This window comes from Culex pipiens, chromosome 2 (genome assembly GCF_016801865.2).
Source record: "Culex pipiens pallens isolate TS chromosome 2, TS_CPP_V2, whole genome shotgun sequence".
NCBI lineage: Eukaryota > Metazoa > Arthropoda > Insecta > Diptera > Culicidae > Culex > Culex pipiens.
In genome coordinates this window covers 141,723,858-141,741,684 of record NC_068938.1, presented here as the reverse complement: position 1 = coordinate 141,741,684, position 17,827 = coordinate 141,723,858, and the positions used below count along the sequence as shown (strand labels likewise).

The 17,827-nt window shown below is 39.4% G+C and overlaps 2 protein-coding genes across 2 annotated transcripts in view; one reads left to right on the top strand and one right to left on the bottom strand.

Moving 5' to 3' along the window:
- LOC120425792 (uncharacterized) overlaps nucleotides 1–16,815 on the top strand; it is a 22,715-nt gene extending 5,900 nt beyond the window's left edge. The window contains exons 5-7 of the mRNA XM_052707001.1: nucleotides 11,722–12,324; nucleotides 12,384–12,778; nucleotides 15,403–16,815. Coding sequence (XP_052562961.1) covers nucleotides 11,722–12,324; nucleotides 12,384–12,778; nucleotides 15,403–16,731 — 2,327 coding nt within the window. The 3' untranslated portion in view covers nucleotides 16,732–16,815. The remainder of the gene's footprint in view (nucleotides 1–11,721; nucleotides 12,325–12,383; nucleotides 12,779–15,402) is intronic.
- Nucleotides 7,452–9,192, bottom strand: LOC120425802 (chondroitin proteoglycan 2-like). Its single transcript, XM_039590414.2, has one exon. It carries the CDS (start codon nucleotides 9,163–9,165, stop codon nucleotides 7,720–7,722), a length of 1,446 nt encoding a protein of 481 aa, XP_039446348.1. The 5' UTR covers nucleotides 9,166–9,192; the 3' UTR covers nucleotides 7,452–7,719.
- Nucleotides 16,816–17,827: the final 1,012 nt, after the last annotated feature.

Genomic DNA, 17,827 nt, shown 5'->3' with positions numbered 1-17,827 from the left:
AAGCTGTATTACTTGACCGACTACTCCGACTCCGGCTCCGGCTTTCAACAAATGGTTGGCTCCGACTCCGACTCCGACTCCGGCCTACCAACTCTAGCCGACTCCGACTCCGATTCGACTCCAGCTTTCAACAAATGGTTGGCTCCGACTCCGACTCCGACTCCACATATTTTTAAATGTTTCAAAAGTTAGTTAACTATTATTAGTTAATTATTTTTAAAACATTGATAAATAGGATTATTTAAATACTCTCTAAGTGTCATGTTTTTCTCAAGAAAAATAAGTTAAGTAAAAGTGAAGTAAAGTAAATAAACGGAAAAAAAGTTTCTAGGTTACAAGTTTTATACGTTATGGAAACAGAAATCAAAAAATATCTTCAGTTTTAGAGGCATTTTGAGAAGAACAGTTTCGTAAGTAAATTTGGATTTATTTGCTTAACCTCAAATTTGAAAAAAAAAATTTCAAGGCTAATTGAAATTCAATTTGCTCACTTTCAGGCTGACATTTTTAAGAAGCACAGTGACAGGCACGTTGTTTTAAAATGTCAATTTTAAACGAAACATTTTCTTTTTGTTTTTTTTAAGACGTACATGGACATCATGCCATGGCTGAAGGAGATTATTATTGCAAATCAATGTATCTAAACAATTTCTTCGTGGAAGGACGCTTAAGATGTCCTTTTCAAATATCTGTGACATGGAAAATATTTTACCCTGGAAATTTTTAATTTATTTTAATTTTAAAATTTTATATACTTTAAAAAGGAAGCGCACGATACTTCGTGAATCTTCACCTAAAACGAAGCTTTATGAATATTCTTGCGCCTCCATCAAAATATATGAAAAAAACATAAAATATAATAAAAAACAAATATCCACAAGTAAAATATTTTCCAGGTCACAAATATTTAATTGTTTCAGGTACATTGATATACAATGATTATCACCTTCCGTCATATTGGCGTGGGACAAACAGTATGAGAAAATTCGTACCAGTTGATATTATTTTGATTTTTTTATAATATTTGAAAAATAAATTAAAAACCTATAACTTGTTCTGCACATTTTCATTAGTTCATTTTTGTACTGAATTCTTGAGATTTGTTCAACGATAATTTGCAACGATATCAAAATAGTTTACCTAAAATCAACATCAACATCACTGCCCATAATTGAAAATTCGGCTATTATGCCAAATCAAGTATTCCGAGAAAAACGCGTTTTAGTGTTTGACACAAAATCTCCGTCAAGGTAATTTCCCATAAGAGTGGCATATTAGCCGTTTGGTTTTTCGCATCGGCAGCCAAGTCTAGACACTATTTCAGTAAAATTCAAGTTCCAGAAGATGCGTTGGAACGTCCTCTACCACCTGGTGCTAATATCTCGTTTTTGCCAAAAGTGGATATTAACCGTTTTTTCAATGGTGGGCAGATCAACAATCAATGATTATTTCAAAATTTGTTGCAACTTGTTTTGATATTTTTTGTTACTTTCAATTATTTTAAATGCAACACTTTGATTTTCTTGTACTCAGTTATAAACAAAATGTGCATATTGAGTTCCAAGTAAGAGATTGTTATTATCGTTGATTATTTGTTACAAAAGTTAAACTGTCAGTGACTTTTTTCGATTTGCAAAAACAGTGATTACTATTTTTAATCTTTTTATGTACCTCGTAATTTTTTCCTAAAAAATGATTTAACTTAAAACTTCCAAGACACATGCTATCGGGGTAAAAGATGACTGTGAGTGTACTTTTTCAGAAATAACTGGATGAAATTTTGTCAAATTTGAATTGAAGAGGCACATAAATATAGGCAAAAGGAAGCATTCAAAAACTGACAACATAACCAATATTTTTTAATATTTTTTTTAAATTATGATACTACAAACTTGGGTAAGAGGTTATCATTTAGTGATTATAGTGTAATAACACAATTAGAGCTTTTCAATCACAATAAAAAGTTTCAAAAACAAAATGTAAATTAAGCTGTTCTATAGGAAATACTGAACAATACAAAAAAACATATTTTTTTGTTAAATTTAAGATAACTCCGGCTCCGACTCCGACTCCGGGTAATCAGAAATCTTCGGCTCCGACTCCGACTCCGACTCCAGCTCTTAAAATTTAGCCGACTCCGGCTCCGACTCCGACTCCAACTGTTCGAGTTTTGACGACTCCGACTCCGACTCCGACTCCGACTCCGACTCCACAGCCCTGATTGGGACAACTGTTTTAGCAATGCTGTAGGCTAAAATTTTGATATTTTGGAGTGGTTTCGGTTAGATCGGATTCAGAACAACAAAATGTGTAGGTATACATTAGGGTGCCCTGAATATGGGACATTTTCTTAAAACCGCGCTCCACAAGCTGTCTATTGTTTTTTCAGCTATTTTAGAAGAAAAAAATCGGTCAACATTTACCCATTGATACTCGAAGGCGAAGTTTGAATGGGAAAAATCAAAAAATATATGAAAACCCATATTTTCTTTCGGTTTGGTCTGCAGGGTGCGCTACTTTCATCCAAATATTCCCAAAAGTGTGATACTAACCAAAAAATTAATGCTCTACAACTTTGTTGAACAATTCAAAGCTGTATTACTTGATCCAAAACTTGATTGATCCGTTATGAAAAAGATTTTTTTTTCACCAGTTTTAGGCTCGGGTATCAAATGGGTTAATCTCAACCAATTTTGCTCAAAATTTGCACAGATGCTTAAAATAACACAAAGTACCGATTTCCGCTTGTGGACATCCCTAATGTACATCTATTTTCAAATTTATGTTTTTAACTGTAAGAAAGAAATTACCTCTACAACATAAAAAAGTCAGCAAGTTCGAGCCACTAAGCTTGAAGAAAAAGTTAATTCATCATCAAAATTTTAATCACCATGCGTCTCCATAAAGATAGTATCCAATTATGTACTTTTTGCTGGAAGCACATGATGCTCTAAGCTCGATTACTGTATCTTAAAATGATGAAATTTTATAACTTGTAGTTGTTTTTACATAAATATAGACCGTAATTTCAAATCCAGCTAAAACTTTTATTCTCAGTTTGGTTTTAAGACCATCCTGGACTTTTTTTTATGCAAATGCTCTGAGGATGGACCACAAGGAACAGAAATATCATCGGATTTTCACCGTAATTTTTGTTCCGGTGGTTTGGAATATTTCCAAGTGGCCAAATTTAGACACCTAAAGCTATTCAAAGTCTAGGCAATACTAAATTGGACACTTTGAGCATATTACAAAACCCTAATTTTTCATCTTTTTCTGCTAGAGTTCAATAGTTGGTTCAATATCTCAATGTCCATCGGAGTAAGTGGGATACACTCAATGTTTACGTTTGTATATTGGACCTAATCAAAAAAAGTTTCTAATTGTCTGACCTACTTCGACATAACTCAAATCGCACCCGCCATTTTGACGTTCCGAGAAAAACGCGTTTTAATGTTTGACCTTGAATAAACAAAAACGAAAGCACGCAATGTAAACAATAACAAACACGTTTTGTTTGGCTGACCATTCTGTGCATTGTCCCGAAGGTTGGTTGAAGTTGGTTGCTGGAGTCCCGAGTTATAATTAAAAATGTTTACGGTAGTCTAACTTGTACGTGCGTCAAACGCATCCTGACCTGAAATCCCTTTGGCCTTTGTCGCACTTACATCAATTTTCAGGGAGTGCCAAGATAGCACGACAGGATTGAAACTTCTTTTATATGTAGAGTGACAAACATTTTCGGAGCTTTTTTGGTTTTCATTGAATATCTCAGGATTGAAATCGAATTTTGGGGATCTGTGAAGGTCAAAAGATGAGGCATTGTGAGCTGCACAAAATGGCGTTCTTAACTCAATTTGGCCCAAAATGCACGTACGACAAGTTAGCACGATGGTGACAAAATATCGAAGGATTTTGTCCACAAAGAAAAAAAATTGTTTTTTTTATTCCAATATCGTTGCATTTGCGGATCAAATCCTTTAAATAATTTGATTGTATTTAATAAAATCTAACTTTGTTATGTAAAGTTTTTTATGTGTGTTTGTATGTGTCACTCAGTTTTCTCAGCACTGGCTAAACCGCTTTTGACCAAACCAGGCGCATTCGACTTGGTTTAGGGTCCATACGGTGTTATTGAATTGTTTGCAGTTTCGACAAGTAGTTCAAAAGTTCTGTATAAAAATGTGTTTTCGCATATTTTCGGAAGATGAATAAATGGCAGTAAACTAAACCAAACATCATCATGTTATACATCGTTAGTTAGGTAATTGAAAGACCTTTCCAACGAGTTCAAAACATTGATAATCTGGCAACCCTGTCTCGAGTTATAACCACTTAAGTGATATTTATGTACTTTGTTGTAGCCGGATCTCACTTTAATGTATGCAAACATTGTCCGGATCCATCATTCGACCCATCGCACTATGGTACATTGGGTGGCCAAGTTTCAAAAAAGTGACCTTCTCCAAATATTTTTTGGTATTTTTTTCTCGAAAGTAAACATTCTAACTAAGAAAAATCCAAATTTTCAAAGCTCTAAGTTTGTTCATTACGGAGATACGCAAGCTGAAAGTCAAAAAATTGAGTAAAAAACAAGCGTTTTTCGTAAAAAAGGCTGATTGTTTAATTTTACCATAGCTCAGCCATTTTAAATATTTTATTAGGACAATTATACATCGTTGGAAAGGTAATGAGATAAGCTTTGAAACTATTAACAGATAAAATGTTGTTTCCAAACCAAAAACTGAAGTTTTCATCGAATAACTGGAGCATTTTTTTGACAAAACTTATTTTTTTGTGTTTGTTAATCGAGTACTTTTTTTGCTAACCGATGCTAAACATGAAACTAAGATCACATGAAAGATTGGATCATAATCTAACATTGCTGAAATTTCCAGCCTGCGATTTTTTGCGTTTTCGGAGATATGCCATTTTGAACATTTACGTTTTATCAAAATTTGCTGCAATCTACATATGCGCCCGTTTATTTCACTTGCTTTGCTACCTACTTCGTGGGTTCGCTTCAAAAATCAATACCTGGTTTCTAGAAGTTCGAAATGACTTTATTGGAATTTTCTGTTGCCTACATTTAAAATTGAGTACCTTAGTCAAAATAAGGTATTCGTACCGAAGTTTCTCAAGCGAAGCTGGAGAATCTCAGTTTGATACCGAAAAAAGTATTCAGCAAAATATTGGCTTAGCATGATGAATTTTTGCGATCAATCCATGAAACTGATCCACATTTAAGTTCTATGTTGGTTAGTACACAAACATCATAAAAGTACCTTTAACATATCCTGAAGCCGTCAGAAACTCTATAATCAAATGAATTTTCATGAACAAGAACATTAGGATTAGTAAGAATATGTTTTGTATTTTATCGCTTTAATTCATGATTAATATTTTAAATGAAATTAATTTTTCTGTTATTTGATTTAACAATTAAAATTTTCGCAATTTATGCCCGTAAGGGTGGGGGCGGTGGGTCTCAAGTTATATGGCATGGACTCACAAAAAGAAACACACAGCAGTAAATAATAAATATTTGACTTAAAATGGATTTATTACGCAGTGCGTGGCCGAATGGTTACGCTGTCCGCTTTGTAAGCGGATGATTCTGGGTTCGATTCCCATCTGCGGCAACCTTCCATCGGATGAGGAAGTAAAATGTCGGTCCCGGCCTTGGTTGTTAGGCCGTTAAGTCATTCCAGGTGTAGGAGTCGTCTCCATGCCATAAGTACAAAACAACACACCAAACCAAGCCTACTCCGGTGGAATCGCTGGTGGCGGTTGGACTCACAATCCAAAGGTCGTCAGTCCAAACACTGGGGTGGAAGGTTCCTTGGAGTAAAAGAGGTTTGTGTGCTCTCCCCATTCAAGCCTTCGGACTCCTAAATTCGAGCAGAAACTTGCAATAGAGACCGCAAAAGACCCGGGGTCGTTAATGTGGATGGTTTGGTTTTTGATTGGATTTATTACGCTTAACAAAATTTTGTTGGAGGGGAGGAGGGGAGGGGGGGGGTGAAAGAAAGTGGAGGGAGGGGTTGTGTCCTTAAAGTGGGGATGTATTAGCTTATTCATAATTTATTAATATAAACTTGCAATAAAATATATACGCAATTCTTTTGCACTTGCAAATGTTTGAAAAGACTATTTATTATAAACAATCTACTATTGAAAAACATGAAAAGACATAAAAATCGACGTATATCATTTCAATACCATACAATTACCCAAATTTGTATGAAAAACATTTAAAAAGCAAAAAAATAATTTGGCCGCCTGTTTGTATGGAGATGGCCCATAGTGCATCGTTGGTAAGGTAATCGAAAGACCTTTCCAACGAATCCAAAACATGGAAGATCTGGTAACCCTGTCTCGAGTTCTGACCACTTAAGTTATATTTTTGTACATTTTTTAAGTCGGATTTTACTTAAATGTATGTGAACAATGTTATCCGACCCATCGTTGGTAAGGTAATTGAAAGACCATTCCAACGAGTTCAAAACATTGACAATCTGGCAACTCTGTCTCGATTTCTGACCACTTAAGTGATATTTATGTACTTTTTTTGTAGCCGGATCTCACTTAAATGTATGTGAACAATGTTATACGACCCATCGTTGGTAAGGTAATCGAAAGACCATTCCAAAAAATCCGAAACATTGAAGATCTGGCAACCCTGTCTCAAGCTAAGACCACTTATGAGCCCTTGAGTGATATGTGTGTTTTTTGTATTCCGGAACTTAACGAAAATAGACGAAATTTGTGTCCAAACCCATCATATCACATATCACCCATTGTTGGAAAAGAGTGAGGAAGGCACCAACCACATAGGTGGATTAAGTTAGTTTTTTTTTATAAACCGTCAACAGGAGGTGAGACTAAATCTTAGGATGTAACAAAACGGGTAAATTTTTTGGACATTTTTGGGCTTGGGCCACGGCGACAGGACCTGGCGCTTTAACGTTGAAGTATAAATGGGATTATCCTGTTAAATGGCTGCGTGTTGTTTGATTACCAGTTTTGAGACCCTTAAAGAGTTTTGAATTTTTCAAAAACCTCACGGGCTGATAGTTTGTGTTCCAGAAAACAACTTTGCTGAATAGTGCGAAAAGCTTCGTCAACTACAGAATGTTACTGAATTTATAACAACCGCCGCTGAAAACTTCAACTTTTTCTTCAAGTTCTTCTGGCAACCATCAGCATGCTTGGTTGAATGAGCATCGCGATGCCTAAGTGTAGCAAGAAACTGGCATTCAAGCTGTATCCTCTAATCACAAATAACAAGAAATATAACTCCATTTAAAAATATTGGAAAAAAGCATTACAGATTGATTTGAATAATAAATTGTGTGGTGGCCGTCTACATGAGCATAAATAATATTTTTTATTAAAACCTTGGGATACATCACCGGCCCTGCCTCAACTCAAACTGAAACAAAATCGGCTGAAGTTGTTGCTTTTTATTCGTAAGTAACTTGATAGCTTTTATCTTATCTATAGAGCGGAAATGTTTCACTCTGTAGCATTGGAGAATCTGGGATCGGTATCAAATATACATTCGCATTGATACTGGAACAAGGACTATGGCTCGATTTAAAATCTTTTTGGGAGAGCTGTCGGCAAACTCGCATGAAACTTCTGTCTTATGTAGTAATGTTATGTTAAAAAGCTACAGAGCAATATTCGACATTTTTAAATAGTACAAAAAACATTTCAGTTAAAACCCTGACTGCACTGAGCAATCTCCGGCTTGTCGCACACCTTGGACCGCTCGTTAAAGTGCAGCCCGATCGGGCAGACAAACTCGCAGATGGTTCCCTGGAAGCAGCTGAAGAACTTGGTGCAATCGTTGTGTCTCATTAGCTGGTTCATCCTGCCGTCGCCGTCCGGGCACTGCTGCGCCTCGAAGCAGGTGTTGATGCGGATGCTCTCCGGAGTCGGGGCATTTGGTGCCTTTGTTGGTTCTTCACGGGGTTCTACCGGCTCAGCTGGTTTTATTGGTTCGTCACGGGTTTCCGGATAAAGGTCGGACACTGCGTATGGTCCCGAGCATCTTATGGATTTGTCGCAGCACGCAACTTCTGGGAACTCGCATCGATTCATAGCTACGCTAAAGTGTTGTCCTTGGGGGCACGGCAGTTCGCAGGCCTTACCGTACGAGCACTTGTAGAACCGGTTACAATTGGTCGGATGGGGCAGATGAGTTGGATCGAACGGGTTTTCATACAGGGAACATCTGACATCTGGGATGCAGCTGCTCATTGGCACTTCCAAGTTGTTACGGGCGCATGGTATCGACGTGTCACAGCATGCCGCATCCTGGTAATCACATCGGGATTGTTGGGCGTTGAAGTGAAGACCCGGTGGACAGTCTACCTCGCACGCCTCTCCTCCACTGCACATGTAAAACTTTTCACAGCTTGAATGCTTCAAGAACAGAGGCTTCTCAGAATTCAGGGCTTCACTGGAAGAACAACGGCTGTCCACTACACACCCTGGCCGAGCTGAGAGCCATACTTGACCATTAAATTCATCAATTTCCGGAGGATTTCCCAAGCCTCCCATGGACGGTTGACCAAGAGATATATCTTCAGAGGGTTTCGATGGAATTGATGGTGATCCGTTGTACTCAGGTATGACTTGTTGTGTCCCTTGACCCAAGTTGTTGATATTCGGATTAACCGTTTCTTGTATCACTGTTGGTCTCGGATTCACTACAGGTTTTTGACCCTCCAAACCAACAAATGTGGAGTTATGCAAAGCGCCAGGCATCCAATCCCCACCGGAAGTTATGTCTCCAATAGGCGGGTACATTCCAGAACCTCCCGAAGGTTGATTCGATCCCTGCGTCGTCGGCCCCGTGCAAGCCACATCTCGGCTGCAGCATGCCACGTGGGGATAATCACAGGTCAGCAGAATCGGGTTGAAGTGCAAATTCGCCGGACAGTTGTACTCGCAGGCTTTCCCGAGAGCACACTTGTAAAATTTACCGCAGTCCGGATGGGGCACCAGAACGGCCGAATCTCCTGTATCGAACCGCGGGCAACGTGGATCTATGGCACAGTTTCCACCGTTTTGAGCTGCGATGCTTGGAATGCACGCTTGGACAGCAATACAAATTGGAATGCACCACCGAATGAACCGTTTTATTTTCGTCATTGTCAAAGCTTAAACAATACTAGTTAACCAAAGTAAAATTCATCACTTTTATTCAATTCGGATGATTTTGGTTCAACCGTGCTCCGTTGGAAACTAGTACTAAACATCATGTAAAATCCATTAGTACAAATACACTCCTACATGCGGTACCTTTAATGTACTTTGCCATGTTTATTTGTTTAGGCTAAAATGTGTTAAAAAGTTTGTGTAAAATGCGTTAATGTCCAAAGCATCGAATACCTTCCCAAAAACAAGCCGTGTCACCAAGGAATGTTATCTTAAGTGAGCATCCATGTTTTCATTCTGCTCGAAAAGTTTCGGTATGTAGTTTAGTGATATCATTTCTTATCGAAAAAAGCGCAAAAAAAGTTATCATTACAAGGTTTTCAAACTTGTAGAACGGCGTCACGCACCGTCGATAGGCATTGAACTTGGCTTGCCCATGAATGACGAATTCAATGTTTTGGGAGACATACGTAATAGTATTTAGCTCATCACAGAAAACGTAGCTTTTGAAGTTGTTTGATAAATGAACCTTGAACGGAACTTATCTATAATGAACGCGGTAATTTTTGGTTGGTTTGAACAAAGTTCGAAACACTGTTCTAATCATGATAGTTTTAATGATTTCTAGAGCATTTCAAATTATTTTTAAAACTTTGAAGCATTCATCAAAAAATGACAGTGGTTGCTTTAGCCAAAGGATTGTTCTCGAATTACTTATATTAATTTCAAAAGTGTTCATCGAAATAAAACTTTGGTTATTTTTATTTTATTGCATGTTTGTAAATTTATAAATCAGATTGAAAACAGTATAATTTTTCTGTATCTGTCGAAAATAGCGCAGCTTCAAAAATATTTCTCCAACATTCCAATCATCTTAAATCAAATAACAAATTGTTAAAACAAATTCCAAAAGTATTGTGATGATTCAGAAATACTAAAATTTAGACGAAGCCCAAAGCAAAAACTTTTCCTGATGTTCAACTTCGGAGAAACGTTATCATGGGTGATAGGATGGGTCGTAGGATGGACCTGGATATCATGCTCTTCAAAATTACCGAGAATCAGCATCAAAAAGAATATTAATGTAATCCAAATGCCTATGTTTTGTGCCAGGGCTGTCAGATCTTCAATGTTTTTTTTTGTTGGAAAGGATTTTTGAAAGTCTTGAGATACTGTTTTCAACAACTGGTTGTAGATCTGGATATTATTTCCACCAACTTAGGTGGTATCTTGCTTTAGGGATACCGATTCTTAATAATAGCAAGGTTTTTAACAGTGTATAACAAGTCAATTCTTGGTGCTAATTATAATTGAATTCAAATAATAATTAAATTAAAAACAAACTTTTTTTTGAAAATAAGTTAATAATAAACATTAAATATTTATGTCAATTAACCTTCAAACAATTCAGGTTGTGGACACCCCGAACTAGACAACATTTTTAGGCATTTATATTGGTTGCTTCCGTTGTGCTCAAGGGAAGGACTATGAACCAGGCGCTTCCATATTCTTGTAGACGGTTCATATAATTTGAAGGAGACGCATGGTTTTGTTTTTAATTTGATAGCTCAATTTTCTCGGCACTGGCTGGAACGATTTGACCTAAACAGGTTGCAATCGACTTGGTATAGGGTCCCATAGATCGAGTTTTATACAAATTGAAGTTTCGATAAATAGTTCAAAAGTCTGGAGCAACATTTGAAAAGGGGCGGTACGACATAGCTCTTACGGCCTTTCATTACACGCGTATAAATGGGACAAAAGGCCGTATGAGCAATGTCGTACCGCCCCTTTCAAATGTTGCTCCAGAAGTTATGTATAAAAATTTGTTTTCTATTATATCCAAATGTTAGATAAATGGCCAGAAATTGATTCAAATACCAGCATGTTACAGATTGTTGGATAGGTAATCGAAAGACCTTTCCAACGAGTCCAATACATTGAAGATCTGGCAACTCTGTCTCATGTTATGACCACTTTAGTGATATTTATGTACTTATTTGTTTGTAAACAATTTCCGGATCCATCAACTGACCTTTTGTTGGAAAGCTAATCGAGCTAACGATTATCCCGCAGAATTAATATTTCAGATTGAAATTTTTTCCGGATCATTTATTAGGAAGTTGTGAGTAAGGCATCAACCACATATTTAGATTAAGTTAGTTTTAAATGTTAAAATTTTTACCAAATTCTGCCACATGACTCAAGTTTTTTTTTGTCGTGTAGAGTTACGATCCTATTTTAGACCACTACAAGTTTTGCAAAAATCTAATCTAGAAAATGTCGAATGTCGCCTTCACAACGTAGTCTTAAAATGTATTATATTGCTTTGTAATGCATTATTTTTTAATTGATTTCACCATACCTACCTTCGTTGCCTATCACCCAACTGAGCGCAATTTTCAAAGTTATATATTTGATAGCGAGTGGTGTTTTCATTTCAGAACTCATGTAAAGGTCGGTCACATGAAACATGTTTACAGCGCAATTTCTGCACCTTTATCAACTTGTGATAAAAAAGCAATCATTTTATATAAATGACTGCACACATTTCTCGGAAAATTCAGTTATTGCTCAAATTTAGTTTGTGTGAAAAGGTCATGAAATACATCATTCTCGTCACTACCCTTTTTGGGATTTACACTAACGCACAAGCACCGTGCAATGGAGGCTGTTTGTCCAACTGTCCGGTAGACAACCGGTGTCCAGCCACAAATCTACTAGAAGCTACGCTCTTACCTCACTTGTCTGACTGTTCAAAGTTTATCAAGTGCGAGAATGGACACGGCTGTGAACAAGACTGCCCGCCGGGACTACACTTCAACGAACGGGAGAAAGCCTGCGATTGGCCTGGCAATTCTTGCTGCGATCCGTCCGTTCCGTGTGGTCCTCCTGCTACGGCCGATCCTCCCACAACAACCTGCGAAGCCAATCCCAACTGTCCAGCGGTGAACCCTTTGCAACCGGTTCTGCTGCCCCATGTTCAGTGCTCCAAGTTCTTCAAGTGTCACAATGGAAACGCTTGCGAGTACGATTGTCCCTCTGGGCTGCACTTCAACGCTAGGGAATTGACGTGTGATTGGCCATGGCGAGCGTGCTGCGATCCAGCGGTTCCCTGTGATCCGTGCCCAACCTGCCCACCACCACAGGATAGTAAGTAAGAGATCTAGATGTTAACAGACTTGAACTTAATCTCTATTCATATATTTCAGCTACCACAACGACAACCCCAATGCCGACCACCCCTACCCCAACAACCCCAAAACCAACCACGCCAGAACCTACGACAACAACTCCATTGCCAACCACTACAGCCGTACCAACCCCCGATCCCACGCCAGGAGACTGTCCGGTTTGCCAGATGAACTGTGAACTAGACACGCGCTGCCCGGCCACGAACATTGCAAAACCACTCCTGCTTCCGAATCCGGCCAAATGTTCCGAGTTCTTCAAGTGTGAAACTGGCCGTGCCTGCCGCATGATTTGCCCCGGTGGGCTGCACTTCAACCAGAAGACCGAAGTCTGCGATTGGCCGTGGAATGCGTGCTGTGATCCGGCGGTAACGTGCGTCAAGTCGTGCATACCGGGGGTGACCTGTCCGCCGAGGGTTGGTTAGGTTACCAGCATGCATGATTGTAACCATATAGGTTATTGATATTTTTTTTAATAAAAACGAAATAACTCACAACATGACATATTTCATTTCTTTTTTTGCGAACAGAAGATTTTTTTCTGACCGGGACCGTGGTTGCCTCTCACCCAGTCGGCCTGGGTTCGATCCCAGAAGGTCCCGGTGGCATTTTTTGAGACGAGATTTGTCTGATCACGCCTTCCGTCGGATGGGGAAGTAAATTTTGGCCCCGGTCTAACCTAGAGGTTAGGTCGATAGCTCAGTCCAGGTGTAGGAGTCGTTTCCCTGGGTCCAGTCCCGGTGGAGTCGCGGGTAGGCAGTTGGACTCATCCAAATCCAAAGGTCGTCAGTTCGAATCCCGGGGTGGATGGAAGCTTAGGTGTAAAAAGAGGATTTGTTTTGAAGATTTTTTTCTCTGGATGTTGATTACTTTTTCAAATAAAAATCCTTCTTTTATCAAACCTTTGATATCAAGTTACCTTAACTGTTTTGAGCTGTTAATTATAGGAAAACAATACCTTTTTTGAGAGATATAAATAAAAGGATTCGTATCGTTCCTTTGTAACTTAACATTTTAGCTCGGGTAGCTCCACGTATGAGTTACGAATTGAGTAGGGTAGAGTAGTCATCAATAAGACACGGGGAACAATGATAAAATGGCTCTCACAAGTCGTAGTTTCAACCAATCAGTATCATATTTGGGGGAAAGGTGTGTCTACTGGATACACGTCTGCCATATTAGTGGCTTTAGTTATGGGCGCTCCCTTGAAAAGTAATTCATAAATGTTTGATTATGGGGTGTGAAAGTAAATTATGGACAAAAAATACTTTTTCGCTCGTAGGCTGCCATTTACACCAAAACTAATATTTCTTCAAATTTCTTTCGACATTCCATAGGGATTAAGTTGGGCTACAATGTCCTTTCATTAGATTTAGCCAAAATTTAGAATATACCCAGAATCCAGGGCTGTCTCATTGTTCCCCACTCATTTCAGCCCATGAGTAACTATGAGACACTTTGATTTTTCTTCAATAAACTTTTCAAAATCGATGGAAATCTTTCAAAACATAAATTAAAAGTGATTTTTGGCATATTTATAGAGTTTAAACTTGATTTAACCAAAAATACTAAGTTATTTGCTATTAATATATGGATTTTACAAAATTTCAATACTTTTTAGTGTAACTTTTGTTATTAAAAGATTCATGTTGGCAAAATTGCTCTAAAATGTTCAAGGCAATGAAACAATACAAAAACATGATGTTTTGCTAGAAAAATTTTGATTTTCGTAAAGTGTCTCATTGTTCCCCAGCTGTCTCATTGTTCCTGCCAAGTGCGTCTACAATGAGACAGTTGAATAACTCTGGCTGTAGATGTCGGATCGATCTCATATTTTGGTCAATGTTAGAACACATTAAAAGAAAGATAATGCAACTAAAAGCTCATTAAAACATGCTTATGGAAAAATTAGAAAAATCGTTGAAAGTTGAAAACCAAAAGTGTCTCATTGATGACTACCCTACCCTACGTAATATCTAATTAAGGCTGACCAATATTTATTAAAATATTATTGAAATCGGAGGAAACATGGTTGAAAAATCTCTTGCAATAAATAACCTCTTCTAAAATATTTTTACAGCAAAAAAAAAGTGAAAATACAGATTAAAGATCATTTTTCATTTTCATTCATTTTTTTCAGCAACACAAACAGTCACAAAAAAAAATTCCTTATCCATCAACCTAAAGCATACCAGACCAGAGCAGACTGAATAATTTTTGTTTACAAAGTTATTGTATAACCTGATATGTTGGTTGAGGCATGAAAATTTCAAAATTGTTGGAAATTTTTTGTTTTGTTTTTATTATAAAAAAAAAACCAATTAACTAAACTGTTTCATTTTTGTTCTCTCATATTTAAATGACGCAAATGTGCAAAAAATAACCTCCAACTGACGACCTTTGGATTGCGAGTCCAACCGCCGCCAGCGATTCCACCGGAGTAGGCTTGGTTTGGTGTGTTGTTTGTACTTATGGCATGGAGACGACTCCTACATCTGGAATGACTTAACGGCCTAACAAACAAGGCCGGGACCGACATTTTACTTCCTCATCCGATGGAAGGTTGCAGCAGATGGGAATCGAACCCAGAATCATCCGCTTACCAAGCGGACAGCGTAACCATTCGGCCACGCACTGCTCATGGGCTCATATTCGACAAATTCTCACGGGAAACTTCAAATCTCGAGAAACCTCACCGGTATTGACCAGAGGCGCCGGTATTGACCTCTCAAACAAAAAAGTCGGATCAATCCTGCTGCAGTTTTTTGTTCGTTGCTCGTATTTATTTTATCAAAGCTTCCCAAACATTTTATCGGATTCTGACGCTAAAGCCAGGAGCATCGCATGATATCACTTTTGAAATATTTCCGATTTGATTGATAGCTGTGGACTTTAACAGCTTGATTTTGATTGATGGATGTCCCAAAGCTGTTTGAATTGTATAAATTGGGCCACTTTGATGGTTTCTTAGACAGTAGGATTTAGACATTCATATTATTGGCGAGTGAAATAAAGTTTAAGAGGAACAGCGTGATTGGATATACAAACAATAGAAATGGTCAAGTTTTTGCTCCTGCTGGCGCTCGTGGTGGCTCCAGCGGCCGTGGTACAAGGTTGTCTAACGTGCAGAGTTGTTGTATGTTGGCCACACCCTAGCTGTCCAGCCACGGACCTTGTTCAAACTTTCCTTCCTCATGCTGACTGTGCGAGATTTTACAAATGCAGTAACGGTATCAAGTGCGAAATGAACTGTCCTGCCGGTTTGCACTGGAGTGTAAATCTAGTTCGTTGTGAATGGCCTAATATTGCGTGCTGTGATCCAAGTATTCCCTGCACCCCGGGACCGGCACCTGTCCCAACAACCACAGCGGCACCGATTCCGACAATTCCCATTACAACTCCACCGGCACCAGTAACAACGACAGCGGCGCCAATTCCTACAATTCCTATAACGACTACACCGGCACCAATCACGACAACAGCGGCGCCGATTCCAACAATACCCATAACGACCACACCGGCACCAGCTCCAATCACGACTACAGCAGCGCCAATTCCAACAATTCCTATTACAACAACGCTGGCACCTACTCCAATACCCACGATTCCTCCGATTGGACCAGCTCCAAATAACTGCCTTGCCGATACCAGATGTCCGGCGAACGAGAATCCAAACAACCCGACTCTTATACCGCACGAAAGAGATTGCAAGTACTTCTACAAGTGCGCCAACGGTGAACGTTGTCCGATGGAGTGTCCCCCGGGTCAGCACTTTGGCGTTCAGCTCGGACGTTGCGACTGGCCCCAGATAGCTTGTTGTGATCCAAACGTACCATGCACGGCTCCTCCAGTCACGACCCTGCCACCTGTGACGACCCTACCACCACCAGGTCCCACAGCTTGCGTAAACGACGCCAGATGTCCGGTGAACGAAAACCCAAACAATCCAACCCATCTGCCGCACGAATCAGACTGTGGACAGTTCTACAAATGCTCACTGGGCCAGCGTTGTTCAGTCACGTGTCCACCTGGGCAGCACTTTAGCGTGGCCCTCAGTCGCTGTGATTGGCCAAACATTGCCTGCTGTGACCCGCGGGTTCCTTGCCAATCGGGACCATCCGCCGTGGCCCCTGCAACAACCACAGTTGCCCCAGCGGTTTGTCAGCCGGACATCGGTTGCCCACAGAACGACGATCCCGCCAATCCGCTTCATTTGCCTAACCCAACGTCCTGCTCTTCCTTCTTCAAGTGCCAAACAGGACAAGCTTGTCTCATATCGTGTCCACTAGGACAGCACTGGAGCCGGCAGCTGAACCGCTGTGACTGGCCCAACGTAGCCTGTTGTGACGCTGCCCTTTGCAGACCTTAGGACCTGAGCTCGTCTACAGTGAACACATGTAGTTGGCACAATAAAATAACGGGTCGGTTAAGTTGAACACCGATGTGATCCAAACGATTTAGTTTTCAATTCAGTTTCAAGCCTTGTGTGAAATTCAGTACACCAACCCGAAAGAAATGCTGCACAAATTGTCTGCCTGAGCTATTTATCAAAATATGTGCAAAGAACGCTCAACAACTGAACGTGTTTAAACTTGTCAGCAATTTGCAAAACTAGATTAAGCTTCCAGACGAGCTAAGCAGACGCATGATGTTTAAGATCCCAAGAATCTCCTTGATTTTGAGTTGTTAAAAAATATTATTCTGGCACCTTCAACCTCATGTTTCCACATAACTTCGTTGTTTTTGTTCAAAAAAATCAAAATCAAATTATTCGCTCTAAAGCATTGCCTTGGCGTTCTCGATTGCGAGATTCCTACTCGAAACTAGGTGTTCGAAGGCTTGATTGTTGAGGCAATTGCAAACCTCTTTTTACACCTTAGCTTCCATCCACCCTGGGATTCGAACTGACGACCTTTGGATTGTTAGTCCAACCGCCTACCAGCGACTCCACCGAGGCAGGACCCAGGGAGACGACTCCTACACCTGGACTGAGCTAACGACCTAACCTTTTTAGGTTAGTCCGGGGCCAACATTTACTTCCCGTCCGACGGAAGGCGTGATCAGACTGGGTGAGAGGCAATCACGCTTACCCCTACACCACGGTTCCCGGCAAAAGTGAAGTTAAATAATTTAATAAATGTCTTAAAATGATCTTAACTGCCCCTGATCGCATAAATGTCCCTTATGCATTTTCATCACTTTTGAGTTATTGATACAGTTTGATTCAAATTCGTATGCTTTTTCAGAAAAAAAATCAATAACATCTACTAGGGACCATTCACAAAACATGTGGACACTTTTTTGGAAATCTCAACCCCCCCCCCCCCCCCCCCTCGTGGACATTTATCCATACAAAAAAACATTTTTGTATGGAGCGTGGACAATCGCCAAAAAAATGTGCTGGGTAAATGGGTCGCACCGCCCCTCCGTCACGAGATATCGAAAAATTAAGCTCGGATTCGTGA

Coding starts and splice junctions, on each gene's coding strand:
- LOC120425802 (XM_039590414.2), bottom strand. CDS start 9,165: ATGACGAAAATAAAACGGTTCATTCGGTGGTGCATTCCAATTTGTATT.